A 26,313-nucleotide genomic window follows, 5' to 3' on the forward strand; every position below is an offset into this window, starting at 1 on the left:
AGGTCTATGAAACCTTTCTTTGTATCCAAAAGTAGTACTTTTGATCAACACAGCATGCACACTTCAATAAATCTCTATGCTAAAGATGTCACGAATGCCTGTATGCAGCAATAAACCATGAAGACTTAGCACCATGCACAAAGTGTAATATTTTACCATGCAACATCAAGCATATATACTTCAATATTTTATTATTAGGTGGTGAAATTGTCTTCCCTTGCAAGTATTTAACTTGTACAATAATTCTTTTTTTTACATTTTTTCTTAGTTTGGGCACATCACTGACTTTATGTTTTGAGAGGAGAGATAATAAACTTTTTATGTAGTTATTCATTTTGTAAAGTTAAATAAATGGATTTTTGTGGGTAAAATGAAAAATAGTTATTTAAAGGTGAAGTAAAATTACCTGCTTTAGCAGTTTGGGTACTTATATTCCAGATAGTTACATTATTTTTCAGTCACTATGTTTGTAGGAGAGTCTCAGTTTAAACCAACCCATTCCTCGCAGCCTAACTTATCCAAAGTGTAGTTAAATACACATAAGTCAAAAGTGGAATTCTACTCATGTATTATATTGTGTAACTGTTCTACCACGTTCTGTGGAAGATCTTACAAATACTCCATCCTTTTCTATGCGTCAATAAGGCTTGTAGGGATTGCAAGCCTGTACCAGCTGCCAGTGAGTAAGAGGAAAGGTACTTGATGAGTGAAAAGAATGAAAGAAAATAATTGACATTAGTGCTGGATAATTAGATGTAATTTTCAGTTAACTGACACAGAAAGAGATTTCATGTGGCTTATCTTACTATGGATACTAAAACATTTTACTTACCAACATAATTTCAATGTTGATTATTCATATCTATATCTATATCTATATCTATATATGCCTCTATATCTTATTCATATTATATTATCTCAATAATATGGCACACACACAAAAACAATCTTCAGTTCAAATAAATCATATAGAGCCAATAAAACTGGCTCAGTCTTCAAAATTACAGTGCTGAGACATTATTGTATTAATGGTACTATTCCAATAATAACATGGCCTTTATAGGCTCACAAAATTTAATTAGAACCATTAGGCTCTTAAAGCCATGTTAATATCAGAGTTCTGCCCCTGCACAATCCTGTTTTGCTTTTGAAAATTAAACTTGATTTTTAAATCAGGTTTTACTAGTATGCCCTCAGCCGACTTGGTTTTACTGCCATCAGTCGGTGACTGAAGGAACTTCTCGCAGAAACATCGTCAGCGGGCTGAATAAACCAGGAGCTTCATAAAGTCACCACTTTAAAGTTCTCAGCAGGTTGACTATCATGTCCTCAAGTGTTTAATGCGATTTTAACAACAGGAAATGTAGATAATGGACATTTAGAGAGTGGCTAATTTTTAGCCCATTTAATTGAGTTGCTACATACGCTTTCTCTGTCCACTCTGATCATCCTGGAAACTGGTCGGTTAATTACTGTCGCTAATTTTCACCTGTTTGTCCCGGGAGATCAGTGTGTTTGTCAACAGAGCAACTTCCATGTGACGTGTATGTCAGAGGAAACAAACCCAGGGAGATGCAAACATGTTCACTCTAACTCCTTTGCTTGTTTATTTTTTCAGCTTTAGAGATTTTTAGTAAACCTTTTTAATTAAAAAGCCGAATAGTGAAAGACGTTTAGGCTATATTGTTTTGTTTTCCAAGCGGAGCAACGCGGTTTCAACAGGTTTTGAGGGAAAATGAAAGGTAAACCCGAAAGAACTGCTTCCTAGAGTGGTTTTAACCTTTGCTATCATGGGTTCGGTGACTTCTGCTTTAACTAGGACCAGGAACGCTTTAGTGAAAGTAGGTTCGGAGCCCGAGAACCATGACCCGGAGAGGAGCCGGTCCGCTCCTGAGTCGGACCGAGTCAAGAAAAAGAGCGCGCGGTTCAACGTCTCGGGCCAGACCGGTCGGCAGAGTTCTCGCCAGTCGCTGTCTGAGGTCCTGAGCAGACAAGACTCCGAAGGAACAAGACAAAGTTCAAGAAAAAAGATTTCTGAAGGTCAGCAGAGCGGTGAGTTAATGAACAAATAACAGGAGTGTCGTCTTGTGTTTCCCGTTTACGTTTTGATATGTTCCTCCGCTCTTTGACATGGTGCGGTGTATCATCATTGCAAAACGCTGCATGTGGGGTATTATGTACACCATTTTACACCTGATTCTCTCGCTGAAAAACAACCATAAGAAGTCTGAAAATGATTTTCTTTTGTGTCCTGCATAGCAGTCTGTTTTTTTTTTTTTTTTTTTTTTTTTTAAATAACTTGTTAGTTTATCTGAAGAAATATATTTTTGCATTTTTTTGTCAGCCTTTTTTTGACCAATGGCACTGATAAAATATCCAACCTTAGATTTTGAATTAGTTTTTTCGAATATTTTCCATAAAAATAGTTTAGTTTACTGTTCTATATATTTGGAGATTACATCATACAAACTGGTCCTTTATGCATTTTTCTGAAAATAAAGTTAAATGTTTGGACTGGGACAACAACAAAAATGTACTCATGTAATTATATTGTATGGTATTTATTTATTTTTTAAATTAGCTACCACAGTCGTGCAGTGGAGTTATTTTCAACCATCTGTCCTTTGACTCACAAAACAAAACGTATATATTTTGGACTGAATCTGATATTAATAGGTCTGAACTCTTTTTAAAATGTTTTGCAGTGACTTTTGTTATGAGGGACAGACAATTACCTCAATCCAACACGGTCTCTTGACAGTAACATTTTCCCCTGAAGAAAAGTCTTTGGTGACATCATTACAAAATCAAGTTGAGTTACATGTAACCCATTACTTAGGAGGAGAGAAATTCAGTGGATATTGATAATGATAGAAGCCAAGACTGTTTTTTGTGAGGCATTTAATTTCTTACACTTGTGCAGGTGACTATTATTCACTGTATCTCTGTATACTTGAGGTGACACTTCTTACAACAGAGCTTATTCTCAGCAGAAACTTTGGCCTGCCATGATTACAGAAGCCCAGCTGAAACTCGTATTATTAATGACAGCTCGGTACCATTGTACTTTTATACTAAATGTAATCTGTAGAAAGTTGAAATGGAAGGTTTTGGATTTATCATTTTGCACTACCACTTTCACATAATATTCTTCATAAAATGTTTAGACTTTATACAGTCCTGCCAAGAGGTGCTAAAACGGCACTTTTAAGAGTATATTGTATCCTAAAAGATCTTACCTGCAAAACTTGGATAATGAGTACAAGTGTTGGATATGTGTGTTTACACTTGCAGTTAACTCTAACATGGTCATAAACTACAGGTCACACAGGACATAATTGCTTTTTTTTTTTTAGAGTTTGCGAATCCCAACAACTATCTATTTCGAGGATAAATTATTTCTAAGCCATTTTAGCAAATTTATTAAACCTTTTCATTCTTTTCTCATTGTGTATTTCCTGAGTTTTTTGGAGTATTGTGGGTGCTCTTTTACTTCACACTGCAGATCTCAGTTGTTCAGGCCACAGCTTTCTCTGTAGATGAGAGCAACTGGTAACATCAGAGGATCAAGTAAATATGCCATTGATAAAAATTTATTCACTGAATGAATACCAGTTCTTTGAAGAATAACCTCAATGCATCATATCTCCACTACCAAAACTACCACTACCAATTTGATGTCATTGAGCCATAATGAAATAAAATGACCAATTTATTTGTATTAACAAATTCATATATGATGGTCTTGTTTGCTTGTATGAAAATACATAAAGAACCCTTTTTTTGTTGTTGTTGTCATTGAAGGCTCACATATATATTAAAAGTATGGAGACTGCACCGTTACAACACAGTAACTTTACAGATTGAATGATCACAATTTAAATGTTTTTGTTTTTTGTAAAACATAAATAAATGAATAAATATACAACAAACAAACAGGTCCAACTGCGCTTTTACAAAATGGTGATCTGTTTTTTAGGGACATATCTTACTAATGTGAGCATACATGTGGTTTATAAAATGTGTTTGACATCATGTATTGCAGTTTATGAAAAGTGCTTTTAACTCTCATTTTAACGAATTTGTAATGAATAGTTCTTTCAGGACTCATCACTGTTTGCTTTGCTCAGGTTAGATGTCTTTCCTTACTCCTTACATATGTTGCAATGTTCATTGGTTCCCTCTCATTTGTAAAACACTCCAAGGTCATTCAATTTCATATCTAACACAGCCTCTGCACCCAATATCAGTAGTTAGGAACAACACATAATATCCCCATCATATCATGCTACACATTCTAAAACCCAAATCTTGCTTTTTGCCTTTTTTTTATTTGCCCCATCAAATGCCTGGATCTTGGTACAACTAGGTTTTATTTAAAGAAGTTTTTTTTAATCACATCTTGAAATAATTTGTCACAGGCATTATTATTATGCATTATTGTGTGATGGTTTTTTTTTTCTCCATTTTCTTTCTGTCCCACAAGAGCATTCTGACACTTGCCAGGCCAACATTGGAAATAAAAAAATGTTTTATAATGTTGGGTGCTGGTAGAAAAAAAAAAAAAAAAAAAAAAAAAAAAAATATATATATATATATATATATATGAAACAAAAATTATGTGTCTAATGGTTTTGACCTTTATCTGTTGCTTTAACTGTTGCTTCCAATACATCCTGTTTATCTTCACTTCATTACATTACTGCTACCTCTAGTACCAACTCCCTGCATATCTGTCCCTGAGGAGAACACTTCTCCCTGGTTGGTTCCTTAAATATAATCTGTACTGTGGTGTTTCCATGACTATATGGCAGTGTAGACGCCTGTCGAGTTTCCTACTTGCTCCCCAGTGATACGTACGTGTACTAAGGTGTCTCATCTTGACTCCCTACCTGATTGAACACTCATCTGTTCCCTCCTGAGGAACAAAATGCAGGCACCTGCCTCCCCACCAGCTCATCTGATAGAATCACCTCAGTGTTAGACAGACCTTAACCACGGCTTAGTTGTGCAGAAAGCAGTTTAGCATTGGCTCTTAAAGTATAGGCTATGTCTATTATCTGAGCTGCCGCGCCACATGATAGTATATGAAACACACTACAGTAATGATATCAGGGCAAAGATTTGACAAGGTTTGTATCTTTAAGCAATCAGTAAACATTTTAACAGTTTTCTTATTAATGTGCGGTGTATATATATTTCTAACTTACTTGTAAACCGTTTGCTATGTTTTGAGGTATCTCCGATTTTTCCTTTACCAAAGAAAAAAAAAAGTGTACTGACTCATACAGCATTTTAACTATGTGCTTAATTCATATAAGAAAAAAAAAATCTGACATTTAGCTTAATTTAGATAATTTGATATTTTTCTCAGCGGATTAACAGCACAGAGCCTCTTTTGTCATATTGGCGTTTCACAATATTTTCAATATAGAGATGTCTGGACTGTTGACTGTCAGTAAAGTCATGAGATTTGGTAATATTTCTTTTAGTTATATTTATGTGTATATTCTCATAGTTCTGCACCTTGCATATGATTATATTGCAAAAATATCTTTTTTTTTTCTCCCTACTCACTTTTCTCTTTTCTGCCATTTTCAAAATAGATTGTGGTCCTAGTCTTTGCATAATTTACAAATAAGCTCATTAGTAAAAGCCTGCAGTGAAGCTGAATTAAGTTTTCATCTCAATGATGCTTTTTAAGTTAAAAAAAAAAAAAAAAAAAAGATAAAATCTTAAAAATTGCCCAATGCAACAGCAGCATATTAGCCTGCTTTTTTTTTTTTTTTTTTTTTTTTTTTTTACTGTACAAGATGTCCAAATGGTGTGTGTTCCTTTTGCCACCAGTATACTTTAGTACATGCAGCCTGTTATCTCCAAAGTTTGTGCCAGTCTGTGTCAGTTTCCATGACTTTGTTCAAATAAAACAGGTCAGCCACTGTGTTCCCTTTTCTGAAGGATATGTGGTTTGTAGGATGTTAGTCTCTAATCAAAAGGACTAGATTTGTTTTGCCTGCTGACCTAACACAAACCCAGCTGGTCTTGCCTGCGTTTGATCTAGAACCACACTGGTGCGAAAATCATTAGCTAAACTTCTGCACTGTGTTGACTTAAAACTTCTTTTCCCTGCACTTTTCATAGTGCTGGTGGATCAGGATTTGAATGATTCTGTTTTGTCAGCTTATTTCCCTCAGGTTTGCAATGCAGGCTAATATTATCCTTAAAGCTTCTTCTAATTAGTATTTAGCAGCGGAAAAGGCAAGCTCCCTGGCACCCTGTGTGTCTTAATTACATGAGTGTGTCACTGTGGTGACAGTAGTGTGGGGACTGACAAAGTCTGTGTCATTCCACAGAGCAGAGGAGACATAATGAGGTTGTTTTTCTGTCTGGTTGCGTAGCTGTTGTCATTAATTGTGATGTGCTTGTTGGACAGATTATGCAATCGAAGGGCAGAAAATGTTATATTTGAATGTATTATAAAGGCAAAGGTGGCAAAATATCACATAGCACATGCAAAGAATACTGTGTTGAGCAGTGAATCCAATTTTTTGACAAACAGTTTAGATATGAGAGTTTAAAATGGGCAACAACCCATCACATATAAAATAAATTATTTTCAACATTTGGATCAGTTTAGTGCACAGAGCTGTTTTTAGTCCTTCAAGTTAGTCCTCATCTCCCCTTTATCTTCAGAGCGAATTAATATCTATTGTTGATGGCCTGTCCCAGTGTTTGATGGCCAGATCAAAGGTTGAGCGACAGTTCATCTTCTATAGACACCAGTAAAAGACAGCAGGTGTGTTTTTGTGTCCAGAATCCACTGTAGTATTGGTTTGTTAAAAAAAAACAGTTTATGATGACAGTGGAATGAGATCAGTCTTCATTTCATCAATAGTAAAAAAAAAAAAAAAAAAAAAAAAAAGTGTCAAATGACTTCCGCATACAGAAAACAATAAAAATCACCATAATGAGTATCATCTGCCAAATTAAACCCTTGTTATCTTCAGTGAAATATATTCAATAGACTGAATGTTTGTCTGTCAGGTCTTCCTGTTGCCTAGTGATAGGGTCGTTGGAATGACTGTTGTAGAAAAATGAATCTTGACAAGGATTTAATAAAAACGTGTGCTTAGGACACACTTTTCAAAACAGCTGGTTTAAAACACTCTTAAAATCTGCTCTGGCAGATAAAACTACAATATGAACAGGTGGGAACCAAAAATATCTGGCTTACTGTTTATGCGTAGTAATGCTTGTCTTTAAACATCCTAGAGAAAATAAAAAACACAGAAAAAAAAACAATGTTTGAAACTGTGCTCTCACATTATTACTACTTAACAAGAATTTCTTCTAGTTCAGTCTTAAAGCAAACCACTCTGGGAATATTGGCTTGTTTGAGGATTTACAATGAAATATCATGCAATGATTTCAAGATTAACAAAAACTGAACATGATTTTCATGGAAGTTACAATTTTCTCTTTTCTGCTTTTATTTATTTATTTTTCTTTTACTCGTGGTGAAACATACTAGTCATAGTTTGCATTGCTGTGGGAACTGTTTATATTGTCGCCCCTTTGTTTGTGAATTTGTGAAAGGAGTATGTTTCATCTGCTCCCTGCCGCCAAAGAGGAGATGTATCATACCAGAAGGAGTACAGTGTTAGGAAATATCAGCTTGGCTATCACATAGCCAGGCTGTACAACAGCACAACCTTGAGTGTGATATCAGCTCCTCTTTTATAACAGTTGTATAACTGTTAAAAACAAGAGCCAAATGAGTTTTCGACACTGTATGCCATATAAAAATTATACAGTGCTTTGCAAATCAATCAAACCTTGTATTTAGAAAATAATACTAGTGAAAACCAAGATGTTCTGATTTGATTTCTTTAAAAAAGCTTATATAGAATTTGATAGTAACAATAACTTTTCTGTAAGTGTAAACAAATTTTCTTTTATTTTTGTGCTTGATTCAAGATTCAACACATTAACTTTTATGATATATCTGTGTTGTTGGAATATATGTATGATGGAGTCTGACGGAAACAACATTTCCCCCAATAGAAACAACATTTGGAGCATCATATTTTGCTCTGAAGCCTGTATGTTTCCAGCATGATGGTGCCATCACCATTCTGGTCACCTGTATCATATGTTGCAGCTCCATATTATTGAAGACTTTTTAAGAGTGCTGATAACAATGTGAAGTAGTTGGTGGTACCCTGGTACCCTGGTCCCCGGCGAATGTGACTGAGACATTGGAGTGGGTTCTGACCCATGTTGGATGGTCCTCTGGTGAGGCCTGCTCCTCCTGGACATCAGATGGGGCCCCTCCCTTGGGGGATAAGTGACTCTCTGGTTTGTCCGTGAGCCTTACAGTCTACCTGCTACTGGGTGGTCCAGGAGGGCTGGTGGCTGTTGTCTAAGGCCCCTTGGGACCTACATTGGTGCTCTTGCTGGGGTTTACCTCTGCTGTTCTTTTAGGTGGATTTTTGGTCATTTCTGTGGTGGGCTGGCTGAGATTTGTGCTATGGGGCTCCTGCTGGTGTTCTGGATCTTGGGGCCACTCTGGCCTGCCTCTAATCTTTGCAGGGGCCTTTACGGGGTCACACTTGATCTTATTCATCACTGAAAGCTTTTCCTTCCTGATATTTTGCCCCTACATTCACTAACTTGCTTGCTCATACAGTCACCTTGTTGTATGGTGGGTTTAGTCACCAAAAACTACAGTTACATTTATCTTTTTATTTGTTGCTGTGACTCTTTCTCAGCTTGTCTTTTTATTAGTGTTCCTGATGATAGTCAGTTTTTGTTTTGCACATGACATAGGTCACCTGTTGTCTTACAGGCGTAGCAGCTGGTTGCCTGTTGTCCGAACAGCTGATGCGGTTGGTTCTCTGATGCAGCTTCATTTCCTTTTTTTCTCTTTAACTTTCTTGTCTGTTTACTCTATCTTTTCTTTTGCCACCATCCCAGTCAAGTTCAAACATTATTGTGTAAATTCAGAAATGGACTATTTTTAAAATCAACAATATTTAAGTATGTAGAGTAACCTTATATCAATGACACTCCTCATTGGCAAAGCAAATATGTTCTGGTGCAGTTGGCCCTGGGTTCCTCCTAATGGAAGACAATGCTAGACCTCATGTGGCTGGAGTGTGTTAGCAGTTCCTGCAACACAAAGGCATTGATGTGACCTGAATTGAGCACATCTGGGACATCATGTCTAGCTTCATCCACCAACGCCAAGCTGCACCACAGACTGTCCAGACAGATGCTTTAGTCGAGGTCTGGGAGGAGATCCCTCAGGAGAACATCTGCCGCCTCATCAGGAGCATGCCCAGGTGTTGTAGGGAGGTCATGGAGGCAAGGCAGGCAATTATATAGACATGCACATGGAGGCCACACACACTACTGAGTGTCATTTTAACTTGTTTAAAGGACATTACATCAAAGTTGGATCAGCCTGTAGTGTGTTATTCTACTTTCATTTTGAGTAAAACTCCAAATCCAGACCTCCATGGGTTGGTAAATTTGATTTTCATTTAATTTTTGTGTGATTTTGTTGTCAACACATTCAACTATGGAAAGAACGAAGTATTTAATAAAAATATTTCATTCATTCAGATCTACAACGTGTTACTTTAGTGTTCTCTTTAGTTTTTTGAGCAGTATGAATATATGTATATGTATATGCATATATATATAATATATATATATATATATATATATATAATATATATATATATATATATATATATATATATATATATATATATATATATATATATATATATATATATAATATAATATAATATGCATGGACACTTAACCACTTTCCCCATATCATTCAGGCCTAGTAACCAGTCAAACAAGAATTGAAATTCGCTCTGGTAGAATACAGGATATTATTACAGTCAGTTAATGCCTTGAGTCGAGAAGAAATATTTATAGAAACGTTGATGTGCTTCCAGTCCCAGAAGCTGATGTATTTCTTTTTAATAGCTCTGTTTTCACTAAAATCCATAATGAGACCTATCTAGTTTGTAACTAAAATGTAACTAAAAACCAGAATGCAAGGATTCATAAATATCATTAGCCAATGTTTTTATTCATGATAAAATGTGGTAAACAGAACAAATAAATACATTTGGGATATAGAAACAAAACATTAAAATGAGTGAATACATTTATAAATATATTTAAAGAAAAAACAGAAAGAAAAAAAAGATGTTTGTATATGAAATGATGAATCACTAAGAAAATATGTTCTATTTAATTATTGTATTCACTGATTTATTGCCTATTTTTAGGTTATGTTAGTACAATTTAATGGCATAATGAGCCATGAATGAATCATTCAATGAGTGTGTTTCAAACAGTTTTTAGTTTTGGCGTTTAGGTTTTTCATGTCTGCCAACCCCCAGGTGTGACGGTAGCATCGAGGTGTATGTGCAGTGAGAGGCAAACTCTACTTAATGATCCAACAAACACTTGGCCTAAGGCACCAGGACACCTTTATTTTAAGAGTGACAGAAGACAAAAATCTAAAAAAAAAGTGGATTTTATTTTTTCCCAGCTAGTTTTGCTGATGTTTGCTTTTAGTAACAAATGGACAAAGTGGTGAATACATCAGTGCCTTCTAAAGCTTTTAACAGTGCTCTCTGAAAAGCTTCTTTGTCAACTTTTATGGGAGCAAACATCAAGTTGTAGAACACTATATAGCCTCCTAAAACACTACAGAAATAAAAACAGAAACACACTCCTTCAGTAAAGTGTATTGTATAATCTCCACTCTGACTTCTCTAACCCTAAGTTGCATTATTAAACATGGAACTGTGGATATGCAACAGAACATGTTGACTATGATGTGAAATATGCTTTTATTGAGAGCATTCTTATTTATTTTCCAGCCCTTGAGCACATGTTTTCTCTGATTTACACATTATTCACAGTCTACTCTGGACTCTTCAGCAGTATTAGTATATCATTATTCATATTGACACTGCTGAGGCATCAACAGGGTATTCATCATAAAAGTCGAAAAGCTCTAACTTGCCTTTGCCCTTTAAACAAAGTCTTCTGAGGAGAAGAAGAGAAAAAATAAATTAAAATGTTCCGACACATCCTTCATTAATATAAAAACTATTGTGGAACAGACAGCTAGTTGATGCTACAGTGACAGTGTTTTAAAATTAGGAGCCTCACAAATTGTTAGATGGAGAATGAATTGCAGGCCAGGCAGAACAGACTGACATAAAAAGAAAATATAAAGAGCTCCCTCTGTAGCTCACTAACAAAATGCACTGTAATTATCTAACAAGTGTAACATGCATCAATTGAAAAGTCACTGAGTGACTAAAAGTGTCTGGTATAATTGGAAATCTGCCCAGACTGTAATAGATTTTCTTAGATTCCTTTGGTGCTGCATCTTCTAGAAGTTATGCCTTAACTATAATTGACAGTGTTAAACTGGATGCTCTTACGTGATTATGTCTTCGTTTGACTTAATATTTGAGCACTCAATTCCAATATTAGATCATTCATATTAGCACGGTGTCTGTGCAATTGCTGTCTTTGCCACACAGACATCATGCGGCTTTTATTTCCATCCTGTTGACCCAATAAATGTAATTAAGATCAATAAAATTAAGTCTAAGTCTAAACATTACTTTGTTAATAATAAACAATTTAGCAATCACAACTGTCCCCATATTGAGTTTTCGTGACTTACAGATGTAGCTTAAATTTAGATTCCTCAACACAATAGCATCCTATGTTCATATGCTTGTTATATGTGCTGCTTGTATTTATATGGTCAAAAATGCTTCTATGAGGGCTGGAGACGATGCGGGACAGTGCTGTTTTCAGCTGTTATTGTTCTTTCCTTCACCCACACCTCAACTCATTCAGGATATGTTTATACTGTTAACATGTTACAATATGTATGGTTAGGTTTATATTTAAACCTACACACTTTACACATTATCCTGTTCATGGGCTGTTGATTCCTACATGTCATCTGCAGGCTGCCTTGGAGAAAACAACAGACAGGATATATGTCTCTCAATTTGCAACTATGGATTGTGAAGTATTACATTTTGAAAAAGTAAACAAAGCATTTTTTAAAGCTTTGCTACTGAGAGTGGGCTGCCCCATAACTTCCTGCTTACTGATTCTAGGACATACTAAATAATGAAATAAATACATGAATAATTTATTTAAGAAAAAAAAAAAAAAAAAAAAAAAAAAAAAAGACCTTTATCCCTAAATGTAATCCAGCTAGTTATTGAGTTGTCCCTAAGCCTTATCAGAAAAATTAACATTTTGTTTGTGTAAAACAACATTTTCTAGTACACACTGTTGTTAATAAACTGTAATACTGTGGGCGTGTTGTAATGCCTCTAAATCCCCTGGCTTTGCTGTCATATTGTGCTGATTATTATGCACTGATTGCAGCTTAGAAAAAAAAAAATGCAGGTAAGAAACACACTCAGTTAACACACATTAGCTAAAAATCATTAATATTCTGTTAAAAAAAAGAAGTTGGGTTGTTTTTATTAAAACATACATTAAACCAGATTCTTTTAGATGCCTTGTATTGGACAAAAACCCAAACGAGGAATAATATTAAAAGCCATCTTGCCATTGGATTTGAGAACGTGCTATTAAAGGCTCATTTATTGTGTTTGATAGAAGGTCAAGCCAGAAGCCTTTATTCAGAGCACTCACTGACACTCATCATGGGAGAGAATTAAACATGGAAAAATTCCACACTGAAATGTCAGATGGTGCCTTTATTTTTCTTTTTTCTTTATCAGTTGTTGTTCTGGTTTGTGCAGGTGTGTGTGAGTGTGTGTGTGCTACTTGTGTAAACATTAGATGTGTGTCGGTAAAATGAAATCCAATTTGATTAAGCACACAGAGAAGATAATATCTGTATGTCCTTGGTTCAGTCGTAACAGTCATTTGAAAGGAAAAAAAAAAAGTTAGGATGCATTTAAAGCAATTTCAGTGCACTCGCAAATGTAGCTATTCAAGCAGAGATAGATGGTTTTTTTCTGTCGAAAAACATGCTTTTAATGACCTTCATTTTCCTGTGCTAGGGCAAAAATCTCCTGCAAAATGAAGAGCAGTTGTATTGATTTAATGACAAGCTCTGGCAAAACACAAACTACCATTTTCTTATTTCTTTATCACATTCTTTTCATATGAGACACTGTATGATTTTTGAGTGCATTTTTGTATTTTTCAGAGTGAGTGGGCAAAACTAGAATACACAGTCATGGCATAACTCTGAGCATTCAGGGATTTTTTTAAAATTTTTTTAAAAAAAATATAAATTCTTGACAGTAGGAGGAGTCACGTTCAGTTAAACACTGCTAGAAATGTCCTCTCCTCCTAACCACTACCTCCACCTCCACCACAACCACCCACCGAACACAACTACTGTACCTCTTGGGGAAGAGAGATGAGGAGAGAGAGCAGGAAGGGAGGGGTGGAGGAACATCGAGAGGAGAAAAACAAATCAAAGAGCCATAACCCACTTGAAACAAGCTTGTTCAGGTGTGAGAAACGAACAGAGGGAAAAGAAAAGCTCAACAAAGACACGCGGTGGATAAGGACTTTAGAGATATTACTCAGCTTGCTTTTTGTAACAAGAAGTGGCACGTCTTTGGCAGTCTACCTTCAGTGCTCCACACTAACCAGAGTGAAAGGATTGGACTCTTCTTTCTCTCCACGAGGAGAGTTACCCAAACAAAAACTGAAACAACGCACCGCAACTGACAAGAGGCATTAAAACAACATCATAAGGGAGCAGGGGTGACAGGAGGGTTGCCACAGTGAAAATGGAAGCCAACTCTAAAAAGCATCGATTTAGGAAGGGTCGGAGTGCCACCTTCAGCATTGACGGCTTTAACATCACCATCGGTAAGAATCTGAACAGCAGGCAGAGTGAGAAAAGTGTGTTGTCATGTGAGCTAAATGTAACAAAGTATATGTGAGAGGAGCAGAATACATGAAAGTATGAGAGATCATGTGACTGTGTAATGAGGCTTATAGCACTAACACAACATCATTAAATGCATCACATTTAAGCCTCTCTGCACAACTTGCACATTAGTTCATTCTGCTGAAGTTGGTGCTTGCCTCAGTAATCCAACTACACCATGGAAACAAGGGGACTTCAGACTGAAGCTGTGCACAGCTGACGTCACCATGAATTCATTCTATTGTCTTGACAACCATAGTTTATTAACTTGTGTGCCACATGCATTGTTTTAATGCTCTTATGTGTGAGAGTGACAACACATGGTTGAAAATAAAGTAATCTTAGAAGGTGTTGTGGTGTTGACAGAAGAGGATTTGCTCTAGTTTGTGTTAGTTAAGAAACTCTATCATGTATACATCAGTATTTACCTGTTTTCTCAAGTGCAAGTTGTGATAAAAAAAAATGTGCTCATGAAAATGTGTTAAAAAAGCAAAAGGCTCACTTTTTGTGTACAAAAAGAAAATGCATGATGAAACCAGTATTGAAACTTGTTATACTTTCGAACACTAACTTTTTCTATGTAACTCAACCCTGAATCAGAAAAAGCTGAAAACAGTTGCTGTACATTTTGCCACCCCCTTATGAATGTTGCCATGGCAGCGTTTGAGCAAAGTTGACAGTAAACACTGTTTAAAGCTTGAGAGCCTACAAGTGACCAAACTTGTATAATCTCCAATCATGCTTGCTGTGTGGATGTGACAGGCTGGCATAGGATGGATAGTGACTGCGAATGATAAATATTTTAAATTGTACTCTGCAATTTGTTAAGACTGCAATTGTCTCCAATATGACCAACAAAGTAAATTACTTTGCAGTGAAAGTGGTAGCTCCAAGAGACAAATCAACAGAAAACTATCATTCAGGCTAAATGCAACTGCATTGAGGCTTCATGTTGTTTTGGCATCTCCCATCTCATTACATTGCTTTTACAGCCTGGTTACGGTAAACTTGTTCTCATACCTGAATGCTATAATAAGTCTGTTGCCACGTAAACAATGAAGTGTGCTTTAAGTTAAGTATAAATGAGTTATTGTATTTGCAGGTGTTGGGATGATGAGTCATATGGTTTTTTAATCAGGATCAGTAAAAGAGCATGGCAACTGTTTAAGTACTCTTAACTATGCAAACCTTGCTTTGGATGGCAGATTTCTCTCATATGCAACTATCTTCCTGCGTTACCAGGGTGATGTGTTCCACTAACTGCCATGAACCTTTACCTTTCACAACTGCAAAACACTGCAGGTGTGAAAATCACAAGATTATTTGAATTGACTTCATGCTGAAATCTGTGTTCATTGAAAAACAAAGTTATATAAAAAACATAAAAAAGAAAAAGGTTTGACAAACTAAAACTGAAAACAAAACAGACTTGGTGTGCAAAGGCCTTAAAGCTGAGTTGAACAAAGGGAATTATTCATTCATTCATTCACTGGCCTTTTCCTCAGTGGCCTTGTCAGCAGCTATTAAATGATAAAGGCAAGTTCAGGTTTATCACATTTGAATTAAACAAATATTTCCCTTTGTTTAACTGTGAGCCACATGGATGCACATGGATACTAGGCAATCTGTAGAAGAAACACGTCTCTGAGATAAGATTTTACTGATAAGAAAGGAAAAAGTTTAAGGTTTTACGATGTATTTGATGACACATTTAAAAAATCTTTCAGGACATAAAAGCTGTCCTGAAAGGAAAATAAACCCAGTATTTTCCACTTACAAGACTGCATCCTTTTATATTTAAAAGACTTGACTCAATCACACAAGGATTATATCTCGGCCACTCTCCACACAAGCATGGTTGTTGTCATGGCAACCCACATGTGTCACAATCAATTGCTCAATGGTCCTAGGTTTCAGACTGCACAGCATCACCTCCTCTGATGCGTGACTCCTTAGCGCTGGTGTCTCATTGCCTGGCTTGACTTGTTGTATTTTCTCCTCTGTTAAACTCTAAACCTCAACTGTACCTAGCATCTTGGATTCCAGCTGAGGTGTTAAGCCATGTTTTGGGCTTATTAGCACTGTTGATGAGAGAAAGTTCATGCAGAAAAATATGATTTTAACTTTCTCTTACTGTTTAAGAGTGATGAGCTTCACAGTGCTTTTTAGCAAATGAAGATCTGGTACATTGCAGTTCTGTTCAAACTGTTTTCACCTTCTGTTCTCATACGACTAATGTCTGAGTTTGGGAAATTGTTTTTTTTTTCTTCCTCTGCCAAATTTAAAGTAAGCATGCTTTTCTGGGGAAGTTGTAATTACTGACAGTTTTTGTCTGTGTTCTGCAGTAGCTGTGTAAAGACCTTAGAGACTTGACACACAGTTTGTCTTTCCATAAATAAACGTTCTCATAGCTTTTTCAGGTAAAAGGAAATTACAATATTTGTCACATGTGTAGAGTATTTTACTTACCTTCAAACACATGAGCAGGTATTACTGTTAAAGAACTGAATCTATCAAAAACATCCTCAATGAACAGCATTGTTTGTTTATGATTATTTGAATATGTCACTGTATATAACTTGCTTTAAGAAGTAAACACAGTTAACCATAGCAGTCTGAAAAATCTGAATGCTCGGCTTAACAGCTTTAACCTTTACAATGTCACAGCTTATAGAAAATCCATCTGATCTAAATCATGTGATGAGTTTGAGTTTTGTGTTGAGTTGAGTTCTTGTTTTCTGCCGTTTTTCTGTTTTTTTGTTTAAGCTGTTTTGAAAGTGCTTTTAAACAAACCATGGTCAACTTTCATGAATAGTATGGTTTGTTTGAGGTAGTGTGAATGTGCATACAGACTTTAGTGTGGATCAAACAAAACTTTGCTCTGCTTGGAAAACCTTGTCCCTCCCCCCCCGACGGTCTCCATGGCTGCGGGACCATGGATCAGGGCAACGGACATAAAAAATAAGTTTCACAGTAAAGACTAACCCAATAGATGATGGATAGACTGTTAAAAAAATGTTTGAAGTATTTCCTTGTCGCTTTGGACACACCCTTCCACTCTGATTTGTATAGCATGTTTTTTTTTGTCTTCTTTTTTATGATTTAATTTTTGCAGAACTACCTGTATATTTGTGAAACAAACAAGTGTGGACTTTGAATATCCACCAGGAGAATTGTTGGAAAATATTCTTTAAGCATAATATGCCTTGTGATACCACATATCCTTCTCTCAGCGAGACATGGCTTTTTTCAGAAGAAGATAGTTAGGCTTTCAGAACAAGTATGCAGACTTTTGTTTTGCAACACGATTGAACAGTATGTCTTATTTTACCCTTAGATAATCTTTATAGTGGAAATGCTGTCTCTGGTTTGCTATGGAGAAAACAGATGAAAGATGAAGGACACAGAATCAAACATCAGTGAGTTGGATTTTATACCACAGTTCTTTTATACACACACTTACTTTCGTTTCCATGGTGAGACCGCAATCCTGTTTTTCTGCTGATGGCATTGGAAAATCTGAATACATTTTGTTTCTGCATCTGACATTTTCTACTCTGTAATTCAGTCAATAGTTTTCTTACCATCATTTTGGTTACCCTTTACCCTCTCTGCCTGGTAAATTAGCTTATCAACCATTCCTAGCCATAAGATTCTGTACTACAATGCAGCAATATGGAGAACCATGTATCAGAATTTGACACCTCATCAGGGATACTATACACATTATAATGTAAGTATGTGAGCATTTTAGCAAAATATCTTGAGTATATTTAGAATTGAGGGTGATATAAATAAAACTCACATGGATTATAGTGAGGTTATCTTATCTATTGGGACTTTATCATGTGACAGTTTATTGTAAAAACATGACACGTATCATGTTATACAATATGAAACGTTTTATGGTAAAAACTTGAAACTTATTACATTATAATGTGATATGTTTTGTGAAAATGTGGGACATAAGCCACACTCCTTTTTTTATGTAGAAACTCTTCAAACAGTCACAGGAGAGACTTTAATGGTGAAGTATGAAGGACACTGAGATAAACCAGATAAGACTATGTTTTCCTGTCCCATTCCCAGTGGTGCATATAGCTTTTATAATTTTAATTTCACTTTTTAAAAGACAGCAAGGACATAGGCTTAACCACTGGTACAGGTTAACCAAAACCAACACACATGCCCAGTAGCGTCACCTGCCTCCATCTCATGCAGGCAGGTGATGCGTTACACATAACTGCCCCACATTCCTGTGTGTCCAACAATAAATCAAAGTAGAACAATTAATCCTTGACAAAAACAACTGAAATGTTTCTGCTTGACAAGACTAATTTCCATAAAATGTAATTTTCACAAATATTTTTAGGAAGCAACAACCGTGTGCAGTACTTTGTGTTTAATGTTCAGACAACAAAACTTATTACATAACATGACCTGACACTTACTTTGTCGTAACATCATAGAAAACAATATAGTATGATAATAAGCAGACTTTTGTACAATTATGGTGTAAAAAGATAATTGCAATAGCAGGTTTGATAGTCGTCTCTCCATCAGTGTGGCTTCGCAGAAAATAAGTTTATTGAACCTCCACTAATTGTTACTCAAGTAATGACATCTGTCTGAGTGCATGCTTATTTCATTAGGTTGAGTGGGACAGTGTTTTAATCTGATTCTTTTAAAAATAAATTCCAGTGAGTTTGTGTGCACCCAGTCCCCGAACAACCTTTTGCAAACTGGAATCATGGTTCTGTGACTGGGTATAGCCGTCCTACACATGCATCTCCATGTTTCAGCTGTGGTGTACTCTTTTTTTTTTTTAAATCAAGTTGTTTTTAGTTTTGTTACTCATTAGCAATTTCAAGTACATTTCAAACTAATGTATTTTTGCCAACTCCAGAGTAACTTGATATTTCACCATTGAGACAAAGCTTCACCTTTTATGAGAGTAAATTATTTCTTGCCTTTTGATTAAATGTTGTGCAACCTTTTGCTGCTTTTCAATTATGTTTTTGTATAAAAAAAACAAAACAGGTTGTCTTTTACCAAAGTTTAGTCTTTTCTGCGCTCAATTTTTTTAAGGTTAAGATATAAAACCTAATCAGATATCAGGAGGCTGTTCTGAAATGAGAATTATTAAAGATATTATGTGACTGCTGTGTGTAATAAACAATAATTTGTGCATTGGTTCCTTGGAAGGCTGTAAGATTGTTTCTTGTATTTCTGTTCATTCAGATTACTTTGGTTAAGGTAAATATGGTATAAATGCTTTTTGGGGTACTCATTACTTTACTATAAGAACAGACAGGGGTGGCAGTCTTGTAGAGTGTCGGAACTATTGCACACATTGCTTTTATATGGGAATGTGCAGGAGTATAGAGGAAACTGTTTTATTGATGCTTTTTTAGGATAATCATGTTTGATAATGTTTCAGTCGATGTAATGAATATTTTCCATGGGTTTCTCATATTCAGAGTTGCCTACAGCTTTCAGTAGGGATTTTTTCAGCATGGTGGCATAACAGACTATGAGCAGGACATTAAAGCTTGGTCACTCTCACTGTTGAGTACAGTCCACTACTCATTCCTCAAGTGTCTTGTGTTTTCTGTCGAGATGCTGTAACATGGAAATTTTGCTACTATGGAAAGCTAGCTTGGTCTTACAGCGAATAAATTGTCCAGTCTTATACTTTGGTTTGTGTTTGAAATTATCTCCTACTTGGCACCTTTATCTCTGGCTGTCATGCTTTTTTCTTCACTCTGTAGCTTCTGTCCTTTCTCCTCTGATTCCATCACTTATTGCCATCAACAAGCACACTTCTCATTTACTGGCGGGTAATAGTTTTAAATCAAATCAATCAAATCAAAGATACTTTTTTCATCCCCAAGGGGAAATTCAAGGTTCAAGCCAGCTTGTCCAAGGTTTGACATACAGACATTTAACACTTATGACAAGTTTACAGAACCAAACTGAAGCTTAGGCCCAGACAGTTTTTCTGGCACCGCCTTATAAATGAAGAAAAGATAACATAAGGAAGGATGGATGAGTGTTTAAAAAAAAAAAAAAAGTATCTTTACACTTCACCTAAAGGGGAAAGGATAAAGATGCAACAAAAAAACACACCTCTAAACATAAGCACAAATTCAGACAATAGACAACACACAAAATGGGAGCAGGGTCTCCTAGACGGCCAAGTGAGGTTGCAGCCGGCCAAGCAGCACGGCCATTCAGCTCGCCGTCCATGAGTGGAGGGAGGGGCGAGGTCCAGAGAAGGCGGTGAAAGATAGAAGAGTGTGCCTGTAACAGTGGGTGTGAGTGTGTGCGTTCAATGAGTGAGTCTTTGAACTTTCCCCAGTTCATATGTGCCACCCGATGTAAATGCAGCCTTGAGAGCTGAGTTCAGTTTAAGTTCCAGCTCTAATTGAAATTATGAGTTCAGAAGCTCTAAAAATATCTTGTACAATAACGTATTAGCCAACTCATCTACTAAAAGTTTCAGCTCTCTGTGTTTTTAATATCCACATATCGCTGCCTGTTCCCTACAGCCTTAGTCACTTCATGTACTAATAGGTATTATTATTCATTATCCACATTTGAGTCATTGCATTTCTATTTTATTTATACAGAGAGCCAATTATAAGTCAACATTTTGTAGAAATGGTTGTGACAATCTATCTTTGACATTGTTATTCATCATGTGCAAATTTATCACTCTGTATGGAGGAAACATGCACTTTGCAACGAGGCTCAGTGCTGATAAATGAGCTTCATCACATCTTGGCTTCTCAGAGGAGCCATATATGCAGTAGAATTTAAATTTATGCTTGTTACTAGTACAAAATATTAACCTTTTTTGCCCTCTTTACATAAATGCAATAGAAAGACCTTTTATTCGCAAATTCACCTTCATTTACCGTAAGACTATGCAGGTTTTTGTAAGTATAGCCAATTAAACTGAAAAGCTTGACCATGTCATAATGACCTTCACATAGAAGCCAGCCTTGTTAAATCCCACAGCCCTGAAGTTCTGTAATATTCTTTTCTGACATTGAACTCTCAGCTACACGATAAACATTTAAGGGAATGGAATACTTCTAGACTAATAAGCCACGGTTGTGAGTTTCTTCATTTTTGTAAAATAATAAAGAAACAAAGAAATAGCTAATATTTCAGTTTGTTTGTTTTGTCGTCAACGTTAATACAGTAATACATGATGTGAAAATGTTTCAGTAACATTTTTGGATTTGGCACCGCTTATAAAGGTTGTATTTGGATATTTTTATTTGTCATAAATGATCAATTTAAGTGTCACTTATTCTGTGTTGTCATGCCAGTGCTTAAATCAATTACAGGGACCTTTAAGCTCAGGCTTTCAGAAGGTATAAATGTAATTAAGTGATTACTATTAACATTAAAAAGTTGATAAAAAAAATGGCAATAATTTATTGAAAGTGGTTTTATTGGTTCTGTCTAACATGATGACTCTACAGAACATCCAGTGCTACTTTTAACACAAAAGCCTCAACATTGTTACCATGACACAAAATAAACTCAAGAGGTCCAAGAAATTGATAGAGGAGCAAAAACCAACAGCAGTCACATCTTCCTCTATACAGGTTCATCTGAAAAAAAATTGAAAATTATGAAAAAGTTCACCACTCATTTCAGAATGTGAAATCTATATATTTATAGATTCATTACACAAACAGGTGAAGCATTTCAAACATTAATTCCTTGAAATTGGTGTTCAGGCATTCATTTGTCCTTTTCTATTTCTGACAGCTGTATGGCTGAGCTAGGCCCTCTCATGTTTTAGTTCAACATGAAAGCTCAACAAGTTCTCCATTTAATGCACCTCTGCACATCACTTCATGCTCGTGTTGTTGTGCTGGCATTTATATCTTCTCTCTCTCCACTCAGGTTTATAACAGTTGCTGACTAGCTGTGGCTGTGAACATTCAGCACCAGTTTTAGTTGGGCTTTACACCCATTCACTGACCCTTACTGACTAGAGTTGTATGAAGAAGACAGTACAGTGGATCATCATAATTAATAGTCTCAAACACCACCACTCTGGTAATTCTCTCTGGACACTAAAGGATGATTTCATCAGGTGTAAATATGTGTGTATTTTGTGATCAAGTAATGAATAAGTTCCTTAATGAAATTGTTACAAATTTCCTTGAGCAGTTTATGTTTTTCTGCTCTTTGCACATTAACTATTACATTGAAAACATTATGTGCCACAACTCATTCATTGTCAACATTTTTTGCTTTATGCCCTCAAGAGGAGAAAAAAAAGATAAATCTGTTATTTTATTAAAATAGCTTTTTTCTCCAACAATATGTAGCAATATCTTCATTGCTAAGAAAGTGGTGAAATTAAAGAAAACAAACTACTAAAGAAATTTCAACCTAAATTAAAATGAAAAAAAAAAAAAAAAATGCATGAGAGTTTAACTCCTGCAGGACTTTTTAATATGTTCAACAGACTTTGCATCGCATTTGCTGGCATGTTGATCTCGTTCTAACCAGTTTCACACAAGTATTTACAGTGCACTGTTGTACACTTTGTGAGATGTTAACAAAAAAAAAAAAAAAAAAACCCTTCAAACTATACATTTGAAAGGCATTACGAAATGTACTTAATGCAATTCTGGTTTGTTACAGTTCATGGCCTTGCTGAGAGCTTGTTATACAATTGTTACTTTCCTCACAATTTCCACTATATTTTTGTACTGCAAACACACACACACACACACATACACACACACACACACACACACACACACACACACACACACACACACACACACACACACACACACACACACACACAACGATAATAATAAAACAAGGGCATTAAGTCTGAAGTCTCATTTAACCCTTTTAAGCCATCAGGAGTGCAACAGTTCCTGATGTTCTGCATGCTTGTGATCCTGTCAAGTGGTGCCTATGATGTCAGGCACTTAAAGAGTTCAACTGATTGTGCGGCTCGCAGGATACATTTTATATTCATCTGTGAAACTGTCTTACCTGAACTGGATAACCTTGTTCAGTTGAGACAATTATTAAGTTAGTTGCTGAAGTCGAGATTGGTTTATAGTTCTGACTGTTTGATTAATTATTAATTATTTTATTTGCCCTTTAATTATGTGTCTTACCACTATTTTTCCTTCAGTGGCAAATGAGGATGGAGAGAGTTCTACCAGACCCCAGGCCAGCTTTGCACGTAAGTGTAATGAGCACTCCTGTAGTTTTAGTCATTAGTACTCAGTTCACAATATTCATTCATTTGAAGCCAATTCACCTTTTAGATCAAAGCATTACAGAGTGTTTTTAGCCTCTGTTAATGAGATATTGGCTATAGCAATTAATGGCCAGCTCATTAAAAGGGAAATGAAAGGACATTAAAATGATTATTTTACAGATGCTTTAAAAATGCCTCTCCTTTGCTATAAAATTGATCAATTTTAACATCTAATGCATCTCCATTAAATATCAGAAACTGACTCAAGTTTGTAACTTGAAATAAGCTGACAAGCTTTCTTTTAAATAAAAGCAGACAACTTCTACTCGTAGTATCACTTGTAGTCATTTTAATGGTACACAACCACTGACAGTATTTATCCACATGGGGGCAGCATTGCAGAGGCATTAAATGATCCAACACGTTTGTGATTCAGAGAGCTCTTCTTATGAAGACACAGCGACTACCTCTTTTCTTTTTCTTTTTTTTCTATTTTGATGTTTAGATCTGTAAAATACATCTTTAAAATAAATCTTTTTGTTGATTTGTTTATATATAAATATGTATAATATATTTATTTTTCAGGCTCAAAGTCCCAGAATGCTTTGTGGAATGCCATCACAGCAGGAATGGGGATCAAAGGCAAAGAGCAGAAGGCCCCCCTGAATGACCCACGGAGTCCTGAGGAAATTCTGGCCGACGATCTTCCTGCAGCAGATGAACCAGATGCCACAGAGAAAACTGCCATCAGGTTTGCCACTATCACCATGCCTTGGCGATGATGCCAAAATAATAGTTGTCTCACAAAGAAATAATTGAGATTCTACAGGTATACCGTGTCAGGAGTACTATATAGTCTGGAAACAAGTTAGTGAATAACTAGACACTATTCTTCACTTTATATTGGTTTTGTGCTTTTGGAAAAGAGTTGGGTTAAGCATTAATTTTATAAGATGTGTGCTGAAACACTGATTGCTGCCTGTAGACAAGGTAGTGTTGTGTCTGACATTTAGCTTCCTTAATTCACTTTCACACACTGGTAATTGCTATGTATGGATGCTGACCTCAAGGGACTTGGCCATGATTGATTCCACCTTGATAACAGGAACTTTAAACCAGCATTAGCATAACCATGTTGTCTTTTAACCCCTGATTCCAATTAACCTTCACGGCTCCAGAGAATGCTACAAATGATGCAGGTGGGAGAACTGAGCAGTTGTCAGAAGATACTTAAAATTCACCGAATACTGCAAAAAGCTCTGATGGCATTTTAAAGAGCTTTACAAATAATGGTGTGCTTGATATCAGATTTTGGGAATTTCATCCTGTTGTTGTTTGTTCTATTTTGCTTTTCTTTTACCTCTGCAGTGCCTCTCTGTGCTATCTCAAATTACAGTGCTATTTTTGGACATAGGGTTTACCCTTACCTTAGATCCCTTTTCTAAACTTGGGTAGTGACAAGTAAAAAGTGATTTTCCTCTTGACTGGACACAAAGCCTGCACTTACATAAAAAACCCAACATTTGAAAGAGAAGCATTAGTCAGTACAAAGCAGCTAAACGTAACCTTCTCTTCTCGGATAGAAGTGTTGGTCATGAAGACAGTTTATTTTAATTCCTCATATGAAGTTTATCTCACACAACAAAACAGCAACAAACTGAGAAACTGTAATCTTCAATTCATTGAAATAATCTGATAAAATAATGACTGCAACAAATTAGTGTTGTTTCACACATATTAAGTCATTTTATTCCTTGTGACTTTGTTTGGTTAATCCCATTAAAACCTGGCGACGGCTTTGACCACACCAACATTAGTTAAGAGAAGGCATCTCTACTGGGAGTAGCAGGGATCTACAAGTGAATGGTAAATAGCCAGATTATGCTACTGGTTGATTAAATGAACACAGAACCCTAATCCATAAAATGATGTAACCACAGTGTCATATCTGTAATCCTCCAGTGAGTGATAATTAGATTTTATTGGTCAATGGAGAATCATATGAGCAGATATAAGCAGGATGGACGTTAAAACAAAGGATGGATTGACTGTCACAAATAAGAGGTGCTACAATATTTCCAGTGAAAACAAAAAGCTAAATGTCTGTCTTCATTGAATTGCTTTTTGATTTCACAAATTTGATGCTGAAAATGCTTTTGGATTCCAACTGTTAAAAAGACAAAATTAAGAGCACATTTAGTCTTTTATTGAGGCACTAAAATCCAATATTGAGCCATTAGGGATTAAACACATGCTGACTCATCTGTGTGGTTGGTGCCACGCAATGTTGTCTTCTCTCATTATGGATGGCTTATGCATTTAAAAGCACCAGCTAGCATTCAAATGATTACACAGTGCTGTCTTGTGGTAGGTGAAATCTGTTGCTTTTTTTTTATATATAAAGATGCAAAAAACGTCCCAATGAGCGCTACATGTTATTTGCACGTATTTATGAGCTTCATTTAGCCATGAACATTGTCAGCTAAAGTTAGATTACAAACGGAGCTGAATATGGGCCTCTTAGGTTGTAGTTCTGGTCAAAGTTCAACAAGTTTAGATTATTGTATCACAGTTTAGTCCTTGTAATTTAATTTACATGTTACACAAAAAACTACAAATATAAAGGATCCATAACAGAGGTCTATAAAGTGCAAGCTGAAGACTCAGTTCTTCAAGGAGCACTTCAACACTTGGCTGTATTTATTGGAAAGTTGGAGAACTTAGCCCAGTTCTTTGCAACAAACATTATGGTATTAATTATTTGTATTATAACATAGGTGATATTATGGGGTGGGAAGAGAGTAGACATCAAAAAAAGAAAAAAAAAAGTGAGTACTTACAGAATATTGTAAAGCAAAGTATTTAAATTTAGTTGAAGAAAAAAAATTAAAAAGCGTCTTTATTTTGTATGCAGACAGATTGTCTGCATAATCATCTAGTTGTGTTAGCAGCTCTCTATGAATGCTAAGTTTAGTAAGTGCAAATATTTATTCAAAATATTCAAATAGATTACATATTTGATCAAAACTGAACCAAATTCAGTCCAGTTTTTGCCTGGAGGTCT

The 26,313-nt window shown here is 35.8% G+C and overlaps 1 protein-coding gene across 1 annotated transcript in view; it reads left to right on the top strand.

Moving 5' to 3' along the window:
- Nucleotides 1-13,850: 13,850 nt before the first annotated feature.
- Nucleotides 13,851-26,313, top strand: part of fyco1b (FYVE and coiled-coil domain autophagy adaptor 1b) — a gene marked incomplete at its 5' end in the record, with an annotated part of 190,474 nt that continues 178,011 nt past the window's right edge. The window contains 3 exons of the mRNA XM_079243154.1: nucleotides 13,851-13,932; nucleotides 23,181-23,231; nucleotides 23,835-24,000. Of these exons, the coding sequence (XP_079099280.1) occupies nucleotides 13,851-13,932; nucleotides 23,181-23,231; nucleotides 23,835-24,000 (299 nt within the window). The remainder of the gene's footprint in view (nucleotides 13,933-23,180; nucleotides 23,232-23,834; nucleotides 24,001-26,313) is intronic.

The sequence above is a fragment of the Telmatherina bonti genome (assembly GCF_933228915.1).
Source record: "Telmatherina bonti genome assembly, chromosome: 7".
NCBI lineage: Eukaryota > Metazoa > Chordata > Actinopteri > Atheriniformes > Telmatherinidae > Telmatherina > Telmatherina bonti.